Below are 18235 nucleotides of genomic sequence, written 5' to 3'. Positions count from 1 at the left end.
GTAATTAAAATTTCTCCGCAGTATGTCAGCACTGGCTGTATAAACATTTTGTATGTAGTGTTCAAAGTATTCCTAGAGCATCCCCATTTCTTTCCTGCTAGTCTTTTTAGAAGGGAGAATCTTTTACGAGCTTTTTCAGAAATGTCAACAGTGTTTCATAAACATGACAGTGACAGATAAAGTATGTGTGTACAGGTAAAATCAATAGCGAATTATTTATTCTTACTTATTTTAGAATAAAATTTAGTTGGAATTTATAAAACAGTTATATTACTGGTTGTGAAACTTGGACTCTCACTTTGAGAGAGGAACAGAGATTAAGGGTGTTTGAGAATAAGGTGCTTAGGAAAATATTTGGGGCTTAGAGGAATGAAGTTACACGAGAATGGAGAAAGTTACAAAAAACAGAACTGCACGCATTGTATTCTTCACCTGACATAATAAGGAACATTAAATCCAGATGTTTTGAGATGGGCTGGGCATGTAGCACGTATGGGCGAATCCAGAAATGCATATAGAGTGTTAGTTGGGAGGCTGGAGGGGAAAAAGGCCTTTAGGGAGGCCGAGACATAGATGGGAAGATATTAAAATGGATTTGAGGGAGGTAGGATATGATAGAGAATGGATTAATCTTGCTCAGGATAGGGACCAATGGCGGACTTATGTGAGGACGGCAGTGAACCTCCGTGTTCCTTAAAAGCCAGGAAGTAGGCAAGCATTTTATATTTTTATGAAAGTAATCAATATGAGATGAGCTGATCGATTGATCTATAATGCACACTATTATTGCATTTGTTGAAATTAGTAACCACTGTTATAAATTCAATTATGAACAGCGAGAAAATTACAATTAATTCTAAATTTTACTAAGAAAGCAAACACATTCCTATCAACAAATGTAGCCTCATATTCAAAGGAAGCATCCATATTTTTTTCTTTATCAAGGACCCATCAATAATTCCAACAACTCTTGGCAAATTGGTTGCTCTCATGAAATGATTTTGATAAGCTACATACATCAGCAGTTAAGTAATATTGAGCTCCATTTACCATCCAGTATAAGAACACAATATTTGAATCAAGTGTATTATTAATTTTTTTTGTGCAGCAAATCTCATATTTTCAGTTCCTGTTTTTCATGATTTACTATGTGAATTATTATTTAATCTATATCATATCTAAAGATGAACCCTGTAATATAGGAATTTAGTTCTTGGTCAGCACTTAAGACAACATAGGATAACAGACTAGTACATTTTTCATAATGTGGAATATAAAAAAGAAAAAGTGAAGTACTGGAGATCATACATGTAACCATGTCATACAGCACTTAGTATAAACTGAGCTATCAAACACAGTACAATATTCTTCCTGTAAGTATGAGAATGAGGTGAACCCTTCACTTTCTTCGAAAAGGTATTTTAACATATTAAATAGCCACCATAGTGGTCTAGTGGCTACAGTGCTGAACTTATCATGTGGACCCAGGTTTGATCCCTGAAGTAACACCAATCTATAACTTCTGTAGGACAGCTCGTGGTCCAGGTAACACAGGGGCTTTCTGCAGTTCCCTGTGGCATCCTAACAAATCTAATCTTAACCACATAAAAAAACCTCTCCAGTTCAAACATAAGCTCATAAGAAATTACATGAGATATCACAGTCTACTATATACAGTCACGAAGCTTGAGTTTTGAGGGTGCTAGAAACAATAGACTGTGACAGTACTATTTTGCATTGCCTGTAATGAGGCGATATTAGCGATCCTAGTGATGAGTAACTATCTAATGTTTGCATATTTACTACGTATTGAGCTTCGCGACTATATAGTAGACTGTGATATTATTATCATTACTATTATTATTTTAATTCACTTTCAGTTGTCAGTTCCTATATTCAAAGCCATGTTGAAATATGCGTGGCATGCATCAAAATTGATAAACGAGTGTTTGTGAATGTGAAGGATGTCTGTTTCGCAGCAGAAGTGCGGAAAAATGCGTGTGACTGTGGACAACCTTTCATTTGCTGTGCATGGTGCAGGAAATATGTTTTTATGACATAATGAATCGGGTACAAAATTAAATGGAATAGCTGCTACAGAAATAGAACAGACACCAGTGACACATCTTACCTTTCTACGTGAGCAGTATTTCATTGTTTATCCTTTACAATACAATGTTAATTAGTAATTTGTTTAAAACATGATGAAGCATTCAATACATTGAGAAATATGATATAGGTCTGTAAATAGATAACTGTGATCACAATATTAATCATTATTAAAAGAAAAAAAAATAGGACCAGTTAAGATTCGAACTCAGGTTGCCTGGATAACAACTCAGCATCCAACCATATGGGCTACACTGTCACGCAAGCTAATGCTTCCCTATTGAGCACCTAACGGAAGTATGTCACAAACAATAGCCAATATTTCCAAAACGAGGGGTCATTGGCCACCCATATCAGGTATGACTTTAAACAGTACGTCTTATACTTTCATCTCACACAATCTTATTCCATTCGGTGATATACAGAGCGTGTTCTCTCCTTGTTCGTATAAACTGAGCTATCAAACACCGTACAATATTCTTCCTGCAAGTGTGAGAATGCGGTGAACCCTTCACTTTCTTCGAAAGGGTATTTTAACATATTAAATAGCCACCATAGTGGTCTAGTGGCTACAGTGCTCGACTTATTATGTGGACCCAGGTTTGATCCCTGAAGTAACACCGATCTATAACTTCTGTAGGACAAGTCCATGGTCCAGGTAACACAGGGGCTTTCTGCAGTTCCCTGTGGCATCCTAACAAATCTCATCTTAACCATATAAAAAAACCTCTCCAGTTCAAACACAGTCTCATAAGAAATTACATAATGAGATTATATCCAGTTTTCATAGTAGAGAGACGTCAAAATTGAATATAATGAAAGAGAAATCAATTTTTGATCCAGATATGTAGCCATCAAGATCAGTATCCCACCCCCCCCACTTCAGAATTGTACTATGTCATTTTAGTCAAATAAAAAAGGAACAGAATTGTAAGAAACATTTCTTTTATTTCCTGGCAATGTACCACCATATATTTTTACATATTTTTTCACAAATAATATTAACGTTTTCTGCGTAACTGTAGGGAATTTCTCCTCAACCAAGCAGCACGCCTTGATCCTCCAACTGTTTGGCTGTAACGATGTCCTTTACCAAGACCTCTAGATTTACGACCAGCAGATGTTAATCCACGTAATTCACGATGCTTCATCACAGCCTTGCATATCCAATTGGATTTGGGATCACGACGAATTGCCTGTAACAGAAATTATCCATTTTACTATTGTGCTTTTATTTTTTTGTACAATTTTCCAAACAAGATAATATATTACAGAAGAATCCATAGACAGTATTGCAAGCTAGCACACGCAATATAGTGGCAATTATTGCTGGGAATCAGAGAGATTGAAAAGTCCATGGTGAAGTGGAAAGCCAACTTATTACTATCAATAATACAATCATCCATCATTAGTATGTTACTAATTTTTAACATCAGCATTGTAGCACTGATATAATATGGAACAAGTAACAAATTATATAACAAAAATATGTCGTGCAGAGCAAGCAGATTAAATCCAATTTACAAGCATAAATTCATCGGATGAATAGAAGATAGTAATATGAAAAATATTTGTTAATACTGTTCTAAACTTTTTCTCTTCACCCTTCAAAGCTTTAAGATGACAGAGGCAGTGAATAGTGAACTACTTTTTCATACAATATGAGATTAACAGAAAGTAGATGGAGACATGAATTGAATCTTTTATTCAAATTATTAATTTCTGATTAGTAAGAAAAGTACTTTGATTTTAAACATAAAACAGCAGGGGAAAAAAAAAGATGTACCCACTAAATAGGGTCAACATTTCTCAATTTTGAAAAATTTTTTTATATGACGTCCTTTTATGTACATCTATCATTGCTGTTAGACCTTTCTTTTGTAAAACAAAAATATGTCAAGCTTCATGTAAGTTAACTCAAAATATTAATCCATATTTCATCACAAAATGAAAGCTATTTTAAGAGTTTACATCGCCATAATGATCTTAATGCATAATAAACAGAGATCAATAACAATTGGAAGCACTGGTAATATTCATCGGCTTAGAGTGTAAACCTGCTAACCACCAAAAACAAAATTTCACAAGGGAAGAAAAAAAAAAAAAACGAGTTTAAATTAACTCAAACTTTAGGACCAAATCCAAAGTACAGGTAAAGTTTTAGAGTTAATTTAAACTTAGTTTTTTTTTGCTTCGCTTGTAAAATTTTCTTTTTGGCAGTTAGCAGGTTTACACTCTAAGCCGACGATATGTTCTGTGTATTTTCCAGTTCAAGTGTTTGCCCAATTCAAAACCAGGAAAATTTGTGCTTATATACTGTATTATGGGAAAACTGAGCTGACGTCTTTAATGAATAAATAAAAATAACAAATTCGAAAAATTTCAGAAAAACAAATGTAGTGGAGATAACTTTACTCACTATAGCATAAAAATAAAATAAAACTAGGTGTATGCTTTTATTAGGTAACTGCGTTGTACGACAGTTGAATATATGGAGAGATAACGATTCAAGAATGCTGGGAGTTATAATCTTTTCGCTGTAAGAAAAATCCTAATATAAACAATAGCACATGACTGAAGTGAGGCTTCATTGGCCGCTGTTTGGCGCCATAGATTCTCAGTACGTGTTCCCGCCTACTGTTGTACATTCTGTTTCATGTTGAACATTTCCCGTTACTCGTCAAGTAGACCTAACTTCATTACTATGCATTCATTTGCTTAGGAAACATTTACTTTATAATTACCCTAATTAAAACTCACATAGCTTATTATATACATTTAAGACTATTTGTTTTTCTCCGCTTTTGAGAGGGTTTCTAATCTTATGATTAATAACCACACACACCCAGGATGCAGAAACCATACTTCAGTACCATGTGCTTACGTGAACAATTACGAGCTAAAGTGACGCCAGCGTGTTACAAGAACAGACTACCTCGGTATTACTGTTTGTATTCATCTGCGTTCATAGTACATAACAAAATATAAAAGTAGCTTTTCTTTTACGTATCGTTTTATATATGAGGGAAGTTATATGTTTCATTATATTTACTTACTTACAAATGGCTTTTAAGGAACCCGAAGGTTCATTGCCGCCCTCACATAAGCCCGCCAGCGGTCCCTATCCTGTGCAAGATTAATCCAGTCTCTATCATCATACCCCACCTTGCTCAGATCCATTTTAATATTATCCTCCCATCTACGTCTCGGCCTCCCTAAAGGTCTTTTTCCCTCCGGTCTCCCAACTAACACTCTATATGCATTTCTGGATTCGCCCATACGTGCTACATGCCCTGCCCATCTCAAACGTCTGGATTTAATGTTCCTAATTATGTCAGGTGAAGAATACAATGCGTGCAGTTCTGTGTTGTGTAACTTTCTCCATTCTCCTGTAACTTCATCCCGCTTAGCCCCAAATATTTTCCTTAGCACCTTATTCTCAAACACCCTGAACCTATGTTCCTCTCTCAGAGTGAGAGTCCAAGTTTCACAACCATACAGAAGAACCGGTAATATAACTGTTTTATAAATTCTAACTTTCAGATTTTTCGACAGCAGACTGGATGATAAGAGCTTCTCAACCGAATAATAACACGCATTTCCCATATTTATTCTGCGTTTAATTTCCTCCCGAGTGTCATTTATATTTGTTACTGTTGCTCCAAGATATTTGAATTTTTCCACCTCTTCGAAGGATAAATCTCCAATTTTTATATTTCCATTTCGTACAATATTCTGGTCACGAGACATAATCATATACTTTGTCTTTTCGGGATTTACTTCCAAACCGATCGCTCTACTTGCTTCAAGTAAAATTTCCGTGTTTTCCATAATCGTTTGTGTATTTTCTCCTAACATATTCACGTCATCCGCATAGACAAGAAGCTGATGTAACCCGTTCAATTCCAAACCCTGCCCGTTATCCTGAACTTTCCTAATGGCATATTCTAGAGCGAAGTTAAAAAGTAAAGGTGATAGTGCATCTCCTTGCTTTAGCCCGCAGTGAATTGGAAAAGCATCAGATAGAAACTGACCTATACGGACTCTGCTGTACGTTTCACTGAGACACATTTTAATTAATCGAACTAGTTTCTTGGGAATACCAAATTCAATAAGAATATCATATAATACTTCCCTCTTAACTGAGTCATAAGCCTTTTTGAAATCTATGAATAACTGATGTACTGTACCCTTATACTCCCATTTTTTCTCCATTATCTGTCGAATACAAAAAATCTGATCAATAGTTGATCTATTACGCCGAAAACCGCACTGATGATCCCCAATAATTTCATCTACGTACGGAGTTAATCTTCTCAAAAGAATATTGGACAAAATTTTGTACAACGTCAACAAAAGTGATATTCCTCGAAAGTTACCACAGTTGGTTTTGTCCCCCTTTTTAAAAATAGGTACAATTATGGACTCCTTCCATTGTTCTGGTACAATTTCCTTTTCCCAAATAGCAAGTACAAGTTTATAAATTTCGCTATATAATGCACTCCCACCCTCTTGTATTAATTCTGCTGGAATTTGATCGATACCTGGAGACTTGTACTTTTTCAGATTTTCTATCGCAATTTCGACTTCTGAAAGCGTGGGTTCGGGTGTAAATGGCTCAGCAGTTTGTATTTCATTTTCGTCCCGATCATTTCTATTTGGCCTATGTACATTTAGTAGTTGCGCAAAATAGTTTTTCCATCTGTTTAGGATTGATGGAGAGTCTGCAAGCAAGTCACCATTCTCATCCTTGATCACGTTTACCCTTGGCTGATATCCGTTCTTAAATTCCTTTATACCCTTATATAAATCTCTAATGTTTTTATTCTTACTATTTGTTTCTACCTCATTCAGTTTTTCCTTCAAGTAACCTCTCTTTTTATTCCTAAGTGTACGACTTGCTTCCCGTCTTTCATTGAAATAATTATCTCTCTTCTCCTCAACTGGATCCTGTAAGAATTTCAATTTTGCCTGTTTCCTTCTTTCTACTACCATGCAACAATCTTCATCAAACCACGGTTTCTTTTTCTTAGTTTCATAATAACCTATGCTCTGCTCAGCTGCAATTTTGATACTATCTCTGATATTTTCCCACACGCTATTAACATCTAATTCTTTCTCAACTTCGTCGGAACTTTCTAAAGTGGCAAACCTATTCGAAATTTCGACCTGATAATTTTGTTTAGCTTCCTCGTCCTTTAATTTCAAAATATTGAATTTAGTAATATTAACTTGTTGCTCTACTCGCTTGGCTACTGATAATCTTTCTCTTAATTCTCCAATCACCAAATAATGGTCAGAATTACAGTCTGCACCCCTGAAAGTTCGAATATCTACTATACTAGTATATCTCCGTTTATCTATCAAGATGTGATCTATTTGGTTGTGTGTCAATCCATCTGGAGAAGTCCAAGTATATTTATGTACAGTATATCCTTATGGGGGAATGTTGTACTTTTGACAATTAAATTTTTCGATGTGGCAAAGTTGACTAATCTAACTCCATTGTCACTACTAATTGCGTGTAGGCTCTCTTTTCCAATAGTTGGTCTAAAAATATCCTCCCGTCCTACTTTAGCATTGAAATCACCCAATAAAATTTTCATGTGATATCTAGGGAACTGATCAAAAGTATGTTCCAATTCCTCATAGAAGCTATTCTTTATATGGTCGTCTTTCTCTTCTGTAGGGGCGTGAGCATTTATAACTATGATGTCGCACCATCTACCCTTAAGTACTAAATATGATAACCCGTCACTGATAAATTCGACCTTTTTTACTGCTGATTTTATTCTTTTATGAACAAAGAATCCTGTTCCTAATTGGTGATTATTGTTTCCTTCCCCATAATACAACAAGTAATCTCCTATTTGTGATATGCCATTCCCATCTAACCTAACCTCTTGTACTCCTACGAAGTCTATTCTATATCTAGCTAGTTCTTTTGCTACTAATGTTACCTCTCCTGTTCTATAAAGACTAGTTACGTTCCAAGTGCCAAATCTCAAATCCTTATTCCTTTGCTGTGGTCGTGCCAGAGAATCAGTCCTATTCCGAGGCTTATTATAGGGATACGTAACAAGCTGTTTTTTACGGTGATGGGTTGTTAGCCCTTCGCCCAACCCCCAAGCTGGAGGACCACCCCTTATCGGCTGTCCACGACTGCTTATTCAATATATTCGCAGCTACCCTCCATATCTGGAGGCCGTCTCCTCTATCCGCAACCTGAGGACGCGCCATGCCGTGGTGATAGGGACCCACAATACATGGGTTTCATTATATTTAACAATTATAATTCAATTTTTTATTTTCAAATAATACAAGATGATAGTTTCAAAATACGGACTATATTTTCCCGCGTCGTGTGAGTGTTTCGACTGTGAGCCAATCACGGGTATGACAGCCATGTGCTTGTGTTTACATTAGGATTTTTCTTACAGCGAAAACAGTATAGTTGGCAGCTGTTTCTGCTTACATGTTTGGAGTCAGCTAATACCTGACTGGCATTCTCTGTATTACATGTCGATCATGCTATTTTTCTGATTTCTAAAACCTAACTACAGTATAATCTCGATTATCTATGTGTGGTTTATCCGATTTGCGGATTACCCATGCATGGCTTACGCACGAAAATAATTTATAACTTATAATAACATAGTGATAAGAAATCATGAAAAAATTATACTGGACTTCAAATTAAAATGGTAGTTTGTGAACTAAGCTCTGATGCTCGAAGTTAACGATTCCCTATTGAGGTGGGAAAAGGAATGTCCCTATGTGAAAGAACATGGAGAAATCTGAGCAGCAGCTACCTGCTATCGTAATACAGATGATTAGTCTGTTTTTATGTACACTTGCTGTATACGTCTTGGTTCTCACTGTAGTCGTCTGTTAATAATCATATCATGCAAAATAATAAACTTTTATGCTCGACCATGCCGAAATGTAGTAATTATACACCTGGTAGCAGTCCTTTAATGCATGTCATTAAAGTACACCTACTCATTAAAGTACAGGTGTTCAGCCAATGACAAGTCAGATTTGTACCGTTATAAAACAGCAAGTATTGATTATTCTCGGATATGCAATCGAAAGAGAATTAGCGAAAAGTCACGGAGGCTGGAAATCCAATACTGTCGCAGAAGGTTATGTTCTGTTACTATAATAATTAGTGTTAATTGTAAATAATATTCAAATAAATTCAATTTGTCATCTCGTTTTTCAATTCTAAATCAATTTTCAGGTTATACCAGAGTAATGTTCATCTTATTCTGTGCCAAGGTCAATGAAATTCGGCCTCGGAAAAAATCAATACTTTCACATTTGCGCACATCTCACAATTCAGGTCAGTTCGCACATAACCATAATTTTGAATACTTTCAAGTTAGAAATATGGACGAGCATAAAAAGTCGTATGAAACTTGCCTATAATGGTAATTAAGACGCTCGTATGAAAATTATGAAAGTCGCTTGCGCTAGTTTCATAAACAATCATATTTGCGTCTTAATTACTACCATTATAGGCTCATTGCATAATGTACTATTCTATTTTCAGTTTCTTTGCATTATCCAGGTACCTCTTCCCGGTCATTAGTGCGAATAATAGAGATTATACTGCACAATAGTGTTCTACAGGCATGCACAATAACGTTCTTACTCAAGTAACTCAACTAATGTTTCTGAAATCTCACTTTCAATACACTGAAGAAATATGTTTAAGGCAGAAAGGCATTAATAAAAGAACGACTCATAGTTTAATTATGAAAATCCCACGAAAAATATTAGAGGCAATATCAATTAAAACTGATGTAGTGATCAGTATATCATTCATGCTTGACTTCTTGTTTTTAGTTTTCCACTGAAAAGCACGAATTCCCCCAGTTCATTTGGGCCTATGCTATCATTCTGCCTGACTTCCCCATTTGGGCACATCGTAAAACAGCGAATGCTAAGCTCCGCCCACGACCACTTTCCACTTTTCCCCTACAAGCTCACCACACACTCTAGCGAGAAAGAGTGGAAATAGGGGTTTAGGGTGGGGTGACATTTAGTGGAGGAAAGTGGAACAAAAAGAGTGAATGCGGCATCTACGAAGCAAAACAGGAACTTCGTCCTGTTTCCCCCCTCTCTCTCTCCCTCTCCAGCTTCTTCTCCTCTCTTCCTTGCTTCATGTCTCTGTCTTTTATTCCTTATGACTTTGCGTAGGGTAGTATTCGATTCATTGATCTTCCTAACGAAACGCACGCACGCTTTTTGGTCACGCTTCAGACCTCTCGGCTACCGAGACGAGTTGGTGGTAGAAGGGAAAATGAATCTATTTATATTATTTCAATGTACCGAAGTACATATGATATTTCCATGCAGATATTCTGCGTCATCATACGATGAAAGAGTAATGGAGCGGCTTAGTGGATAAAGCATCAGCACGTAGAGCTGAAAACCCGGGTTCAAGTCCCAGCGCCGGAGAGAATTTTTCTCCGTTCCATTACTCTTTCATCGAATCTATTTATGTTCAAGGGAACTACCATAACGTATTGCAGAAACGCAATATGTGTCGTTGGATATGTCTTAGTACGTTTTTTTTTTTTGCACTGAAAAGGGCAGTTTGGTGTTGGAGCATGATGTACTCCTAAACTTCATCTCTCAAACTTACGACTCTATGCAAAATGAGGTCGTAAGTGTAATAGCGAGATCTGAATTCCACATCAGTTTCCAGTCTCGCGTAGAGGGAAATGTAATAATGCACACTGATTTAGTTGTAGTGTGTTGTAAAATATTAAATACATGCGAGGCGGTAGGCAGTGATCCACCAGTTTTGTTTTATTCAAAGTATGTGTTAGTTCGAGGAAAAAAACGTAGTGTCAAATGCACATTACATGTGGTTGTTGTCTAATGCACATTAATTTGGTTGTATTGTGTTGTGTTGTAAAATATGAAATACGTGCGAGGCGGTAGGCAGTGATCCACCAAAGCAGGGCAGATATTAGAGAGAGACAGACTGAGCAGGCGAGTGAGGTGCTGAGCGACGAGGGTGTGGATAACTTCCCCTACTGGCGTTCGCTGTTTTACGATTTATCCCCCCATTTTGCCGAGATTAAGTATAATATTCAATTCAATAGAGTTGTACACTTAACAGTGACACTATAGGTATTATCTCCTGGAGCACTTTAAAAGCATGGACAAATACACATCCAACAGGTGGCTGACAAAGGTGATCTGTGAAATTCCTTTTCTAATGCAATGAATTTGTTGGTTTATAATCGTCTCCTACTCATATTACAAAAATATTCTGTACAAGCCATTAACAGTAACACATGCAAAGTAGCACATTACCTGCGTGGCAGACCCAATATGATACTTTACACTTCAAAATATATTTACCTTATGGGATGGATCTATCAAGATTACTTCAAAGTATTTGTATGTAGAATCCTGAGCAACCCAGTATGAATTAAGAACACGCAAACCTCCACATCGTCGGCCAACACGTTCCTGAAAGTACAAATTTTAGACTTCATTAACACAAGCTAATAGAAAGAGGACAAACACAGTTAAAAAACTGAATTTTGCATCAGACATCCAAGGAAGTATAAACTCATCGTGTTTCATGTAAAGAAAGGTATCATCATAGCAAACAATGCATTTTCTCCAATTATTTTCTTAATATTTCGGTAATTCTTACAACACTTTTCTAAAACATATGACATTCTCATACTGTACTACAACCCATTTTCGAATATTGTGACCTGACAGCTTAGGAAGAGATGACTACCAGTAGCTACCATGTGTATCAAAAACCTGGCACCAGTGTCAAATCTTATAATTTCCTCTTTTTGTCTGCTTACATTTCTTTCTTTCTGATTCCCTCTCTGGTGTTTTTGGTTTATAAAATTTATTTACTCTTTTTTGTATTTTGAAGGAGATATATTACAATACCAACGTAACATAAAAGGAGTTACACATTAATACAGTGTACACAACAGCTTGTAAGCAAGTTGCATACTGGCAACAGAGATCGCTCTCTACAAAATGCAGTGAAGAAAAGCAGATAAAGTTAGATTTTTATTGATATATTAACAGAAAAATCCGTGGCCAAGACTGACCAGCATGCTGCTGGCCTCATATCTACATGCCTTGTGAACGATCATCGAACAGCGTATTCCGAATCTCACCGGACCGGTGGACAACAATGACGTCACGCTGCAGCGAAACAGAAACAAAACTGCTGGAAGGCTCGATGGCTGTCATGGCGACTGTATAAGTTGTTGTCTGTGCTACACTAGCAAAATTTTGCGAAATTTCCGTACTGCCATCTCGTTCAAAGAAAAGAGAGCATAAACAATTTATTTCTTGAACCGGTAGTAATAACTGGTCCGTTGACATGTTCGCTCATAAGCCATTAACATATTGTTTTTACGTTGTGCTCATTACAAACAATAAAGCAGAACTAAAGCGGAACACACCGCCATGACACAACAGTGCACGATGTCATTCGTCTGCTAATTCCCGCCCTATACAAGAACCAATCAGATTCAATGATGGCGGCTGCCACCACCTCTGCAAGCTGATGGCACTGGTACGATACCGATGGAGCATCAGTGAAACCATCGGTGAAATTCGGAATACCGTGATGCCAACAGATTGCTCAGCGCTGAGATTCGGAATACGCTCAAACCAAAACTAAGTATCATGTCATTAGCACAGTGATCACCACAACCATTATAGCTGGTTTCCGTAACCAGGTTTTGCTACCTATCGCAGCTCCCTAAATTCATCACGATGCTGCGTGAGCACCAATTCCATTTGCTGGCCGAAATACATTAACAGTGCTTATCCATATCATAGCATTTACTTGGCATGTCGTCTGCCTTCATCTGCGTACACACCCAGAAACAAAATTTCTCATTAACAGAACGATCGCGGTAAAACTAGCGCTGAGTTAGTTACGGTGATTTCGGAAGTGAAAATCTTGAATTTATAAAGGATTAGCTTATTTGTGGAGAAGCAATTGGTCGTCTAAGCAAGGCATAACAAAACCCTAATCTAATCAAACCTAACCTGCGTCAGAATTAAAATTGTTTTATTTAACGACGCTCGCAACGGCAGAGGTTATATCAGCGTCGCCGGATGTGCCGGAATTTTGTCCCGCAGGAATTCTTTTACATGCTAGTAAATCTACTGACATGAACCTGTCGCCTCCTGCGTCAGATTCGTATAAGCTTATATGTAGGGTGTATAAGCGGAGCACGAAGGGAATACTTCAGCCTAGTTTAGCAGAGAAACTGAGTTATTAATGGATAAAATCGACAATGGTAACTTCCACCCAATACTATAATGATACTGGTACCAGTTTAATTAGAAAAAATGTACACTTTATGATTTGCATTAATCATGAAAGACACTCGTTATTAATCACATAATATTAACATACCTCTGCAATAGACTGAAGGTTACGAGTGGGCTTCAGCTGATTTACTCCATGGCTTTTGGGCTTACCGAAAGTTGCACCTTTTGGCACTGGACGCTTTCGGCCTCCACGGCGAACACGGATACGGTAAATAACATATCCTGCAATATAAAAGTGACTACATTATTATAAATATTCAAGTGCTTGAAATTAAATAATTGCATAAACAAATTACCTCAGAAATACATAATCCCCATCATAGAATGTGAGAGTGGTGCATGTACAATTCATCACTGGACGCTACTTAATTTAATACAAAACATATTACAATAGGGTTAATACCTTGTTTGGCTTTATATCCCATCCTACGAGCTTTATCCGGACGCGAAGGTCTTGGAGCTCGATGCATCTTTGTCAACTGGCGGTATTGCCAGCATCTTATCCGCAACAAGAACCTCATAACATCACTTTGCTTCTTGCGGTAAAGTTCTTGAATATATTTGTAAGCCCCCATGGCGATGTAAAGGGCCTTTTACACCTAATACAGAATAAGCGTAAACAATAATTCAGGAACAAATACAAAATTACTTAAAAGTAGGTATGTGGCATGTTCCATGTCGGTACGTCCAACATGCCACAAACTACATCGCACTACAATATGGAATATGCTTAAATAATACAAACTACCTATTTCGTTATAGTTATAACGGCAGAAATAACTGCATATAACATAGCATCAACGTTTATTTTCAGTTAACATTACCGATGCAATGGATAATTATCATTGTCACTCTATCCATTCCCACTTACCTAACCACACTTGCACACCAACCGGAAAAAGGATTTCCAATCGCTGTACTCAAGGGAAATATTATGTTCATAAAATTGATTACATTAATTATACCTAGATAACAGCATCTACATCATTTTGAATTAGAGTTAAATAAATAAAGTCCAATAAATTTGTTTATATTATTAAAGAAATATATTGATTTAAATTTAATTTGGAGTTACAGGAAGCTTGGAATCGGCACTTGCACAAAATACCGCGAAGTTCAAAACAAGTTAATCTTGTCTTTACTAGAGCCGGGATTTATATGCACATAAAGTTCGATAAGAAAGAATAGGAGTAGAAATAGAAGCAGAGTCTGGGTCCATTCATTTGGAAAGACAGAATCGGGACTATTTCACATTTTATTTTATGATTTACATTAGGACTATAAAATGTCCCCCCCCTCCTCCCCGTATTTTCACTTGTTTAAGAAATCATTTCAAGAGCTTCTAGCAAGAATTACCAATGAAATTCGAAAAAAAAAAAAAAAAAAAAAAGAAAACACCATACTACAGGAGACCTGTGTTATTGTTGGAGGACAGTTTTAGTACTGTTGGTATTAACTACTGTTTTCACAGAAAGTGTCGTTAGGTCAATCCATTACAAATTCAATAGTTGAGCAGTTTGGACTTTTTCCATTGCTAATTGTCAAAATTATAACACAACGTTTCGAAGAGTTGTGTTACAAATTGTTACAAAGTATTGAAGTTTTATATTGGGTACATCATGCTTCAGTGTTGTGTTTTTGGATGTAACAGTCATACCCACAAAGATTTAGGGTTTCAGAAATTCCCTTAAAAAAAATTCCAGCAAGTTATTCTGTTTCTGTCGGGTACGTGGAGAATTCCATCAGACAAAGCATTGCAAAAAAATGGTTTTGTCGTTTCAACACACAACTCCTGGTATAAAAGTTAGTGTCCCTCCACAAAAGATTATGTTGTGTGTCTGGTGGGATAAAGAAGACATCGTTCCCCAGGAATTTAACCGTAACTGCTGACATTTACTCCCAACAACTCAGACGTCTTGCAGCTGCAATTGAAGGAAAACGACCGGGAAGACTGCATCAAGTGCTGCTACAACATGATAATGCACACCTGCACTCTGCTAACATGACGAAAGCAGCTATCCAGGAGCTTGGTTGGGAGGTGATTCCACATCCACCATATTCTCTTGCGCCCTCAGATTTCCACCTTTTCCATTCTCTATTCAACAATCTTCAAGGGAAATCCTTTGATAACGAATATACTTTATAAACTTGGCTTGACAACTTCTTTAACACCAAACCAGCAGATTTCTCAGACGTGAAATCGAAAAACTACTCCAGCATTGGCAGGGAATCGTAAATAATGTAGGAGAATATATTGCTGATTAATTTCTGTCTTATATTCATCTCAAATAAAAACTTTTGTCACACCGAAAAAGCTACGAACTTTTGCATCAACCTAATAGTAATAAGTAGGCCTACTTATAATAAGCTTTTTGTTATGTTCAAAACGTTTCTATTTTATAGTACTGAATTTAGCATTTTAATTATTTTCCTTCCTTCACTTACTCTTTTTTCTATTTTAGATGTACTTGTTTCATTGGTCTCTAATGTTGAAAATATTAAATACATATGTAAAACATGACACACTAAAATTCAGACCCTGATGATTATTATTCTGGGTGTTCATTTCAAAATGTGTCATGACATCACTGTTGTTGGGTCACCGATTTGAAGCGAGTTTCAGCTTATATGTTAGAGAAGTTGCCTATTATTTAAGGCGTTCTTCAATCTGAACTTGAGAACGTGTACGGTATAACTTGAACGTCGTAGCAACAGATGGCGGTCTGTACAGTCTGTGTGCTACCATAACCTCTTTCGAACTGTGTTTTGCGCCGGCAAGTCGTATGCAGGGTATTTGTTATCATCGGTTGCGTACGGTAACATTCCACAACACAAATCAAATGCTCCGTGTCCATGTTGACCTTCGAAGTTAATGTCAACAAATACGTAAGTAATCGTCTTAACCCTCTCCCCATATCCCGACAGTACGTATTTCCAAACAGTTCACATTCCTGCCACTACCGGCATTACCGTACGTATCGGTACATACTCTTCAGAATGAATGCCGTACTTGCTAGGCAACTTCTCTGCCTCATAGGTTATACACCTCTGCGGAAGTGTAGGAAGATTGAATTCTCTAGGCTCATCGGCTAGCCACATGACGGCATACAGCGAGCCATGACACACTTTGAACTGAACACCCAGTACAATTTATATATAACACTCCTGGGTTGATTGAAGGCTGCAGGAAATTCAACAGTAAAAAGATGGGTTTCTTGGATACAAATATATCACAGATAACGAAGAGGCTTGCAATTTGGTCAGGACTGGACCTGTGTCTCTTATCAATCTTCTCATATGAGCCGAAAAGCAATGACTGGCCTTAGGAAATTTAAAAAAGGTTTCAACTGCAGTATCAGCTGTATGACAAGTTTCACTATTTGACTTAAATATGTAAAGAGTATTTGACAAGCATTTATAAAGGAATAAATCAGTCAACTTATCCCTATATAATTCTTTTAATAGAGCTCATAAAAAGGTAAAAAAAGGTATCCCCGTAACATGCCATGAAGGCACTTGGGGGGCAATGGATCAAATTAAGGGAACTGTTAATAAGCTCATCTCGAAATCCTTCTCTCAAACCGATCATCACAGCAGATAGACAAATATAAAGTAGCTGCCCATACTATCCGTGAGCTTGAATGAAGATCATCAAAAAATCGAGTAACCTCGAGTAGATAGTACTCATACAGCTGGTGCAGCACATTGTATGCATAATCTTAGTCTGCATGTGATGTGACAGGGTAGAGACAACTATCTAATTTCTTACACTATTAGTTAGTATAGACAACTTACTTACTTACTGGCTTTTAAGGAACCCGGAGGTTCATTGCCACCCTCACATAAGCCCGCCATTGGTCCCTATCCTGAGCAAGATTAATCCAGTCTCTACCATCATATCCCACCTCCCTCAAATCCATTTTAATATTATCTTCCCACCTACGTCTCGGCCTCCCTAAAGGTCTTTTTCCCTCCGGTCTCCCAACTAACACTCTATATGCATTTCTGGATTCGCCCATACGTGCTACATGTCCTGCCCATCTCAAACGTCTGCATTTTATGTTCCTAATTATGTCAGGTGAAGAATACAATGCGTGAAGCTCTCCGTTGTGTAACTTTCTCCATTCTCCTGTAACTTCATCCCTCTTAGCCCCAAATATTTTCCTAAGAACCGTATTCTCAAACACCCTCCATTTAATCTAAAACACGAAGGAACTGTGAATGAACTCATGTCCAAACACTTCCTCAATCTTTGCGCATTAGTTTGATCTCCTCAGCAGATAGAAGAATATAAAAAAATTAGTTGTCTATACTAGTCTAGTTGTTCGATTAATTAAAATGTGTCTTAGTGAAACTTACAGCAGAGTCCGTATAGGCTAGTTTCTATCTGATGCTTTTCCAGTTCACTGCGGGCTAAAGCAGGGAGATGCACTATCACCTTTACTTTTTAACTTCGCTCTAGAATATGCCATTAGGAAAGTCCCTTAATCTCTGTTCCTCTCACAAAGTGAGAGTCCAAGTTTCACAACCATACAGAACAGCCGGTAATATAACTGTTTTATAAATTCTAACTTTCAGATTTTTTGACAGAAGACTAGATGACAAAAGCTTCTCAACCGAATAATAACAGGCATTTCCCATATTTATTCTGCGTTTAATTTCTTCCCGAGTGTCATTTATATTTCTTACTGTTGCTCCAAGATATTTGAATTTTTCCACCTCTTCGAAAGATAAATCTCCAATTTTTATAGTTCCATTTCGTACAATATTCTGGTCACAA

General features: G+C 37.0%; 1 protein-coding gene across 1 annotated transcript; it reads right to left on the bottom strand.

The window, feature by feature from the left end:
- Nucleotides 1-3037: 3037 nt before the first annotated feature.
- On the bottom strand, nucleotides 3038-14404 carry RpL15 (ribosomal protein L15). The gene is made up of 5 exons (XM_069819139.1): nucleotides 14327-14404; nucleotides 13859-14054; nucleotides 13541-13677; nucleotides 11491-11601; nucleotides 3038-3305 (listed from the first exon to the last, which is right to left on the bottom strand). Exons 2-5 carry the CDS (start codon nucleotides 14028-14030, stop codon nucleotides 3111-3113), a joined length of 615 nt encoding a protein of 204 aa, XP_069675240.1. The 5' UTR covers nucleotides 14031-14054; nucleotides 14327-14404; the 3' UTR covers nucleotides 3038-3110.
- Nucleotides 14405-18235: the final 3831 nt, after the last annotated feature.

This window comes from Periplaneta americana, chromosome 2, assembly GCF_040183065.1.
Source record: "Periplaneta americana isolate PAMFEO1 chromosome 2, P.americana_PAMFEO1_priV1, whole genome shotgun sequence".
In the NCBI taxonomy this organism is placed as follows: Eukaryota; Metazoa; Arthropoda; class Insecta; order Blattodea; family Blattidae; genus Periplaneta; species Periplaneta americana.
This window is presented reverse-complemented; position numbering and strand designations above follow the sequence as displayed.

Coding starts and splice junctions, on each gene's coding strand:
- RpL15 (XM_069819139.1), bottom strand. CDS start 14,030: ATGGGGGCTTACAAATATATTCAAGAACTTTACCGCAAGAAGCAAAGT. Junction 11,602..13,540: donor ACCTTCAGTCTATTGCAGAG/GTATGTTAATAT, acceptor TTGTACTTTCAG/GAACGTGTTGGCCGACGATG. Junction 3,306..11,490: donor TGATAGATCCATCCCATAAG/GTAAATATATTT, acceptor TTTCTGTTACAG/GCAATTCGTCGTGATCCCAA.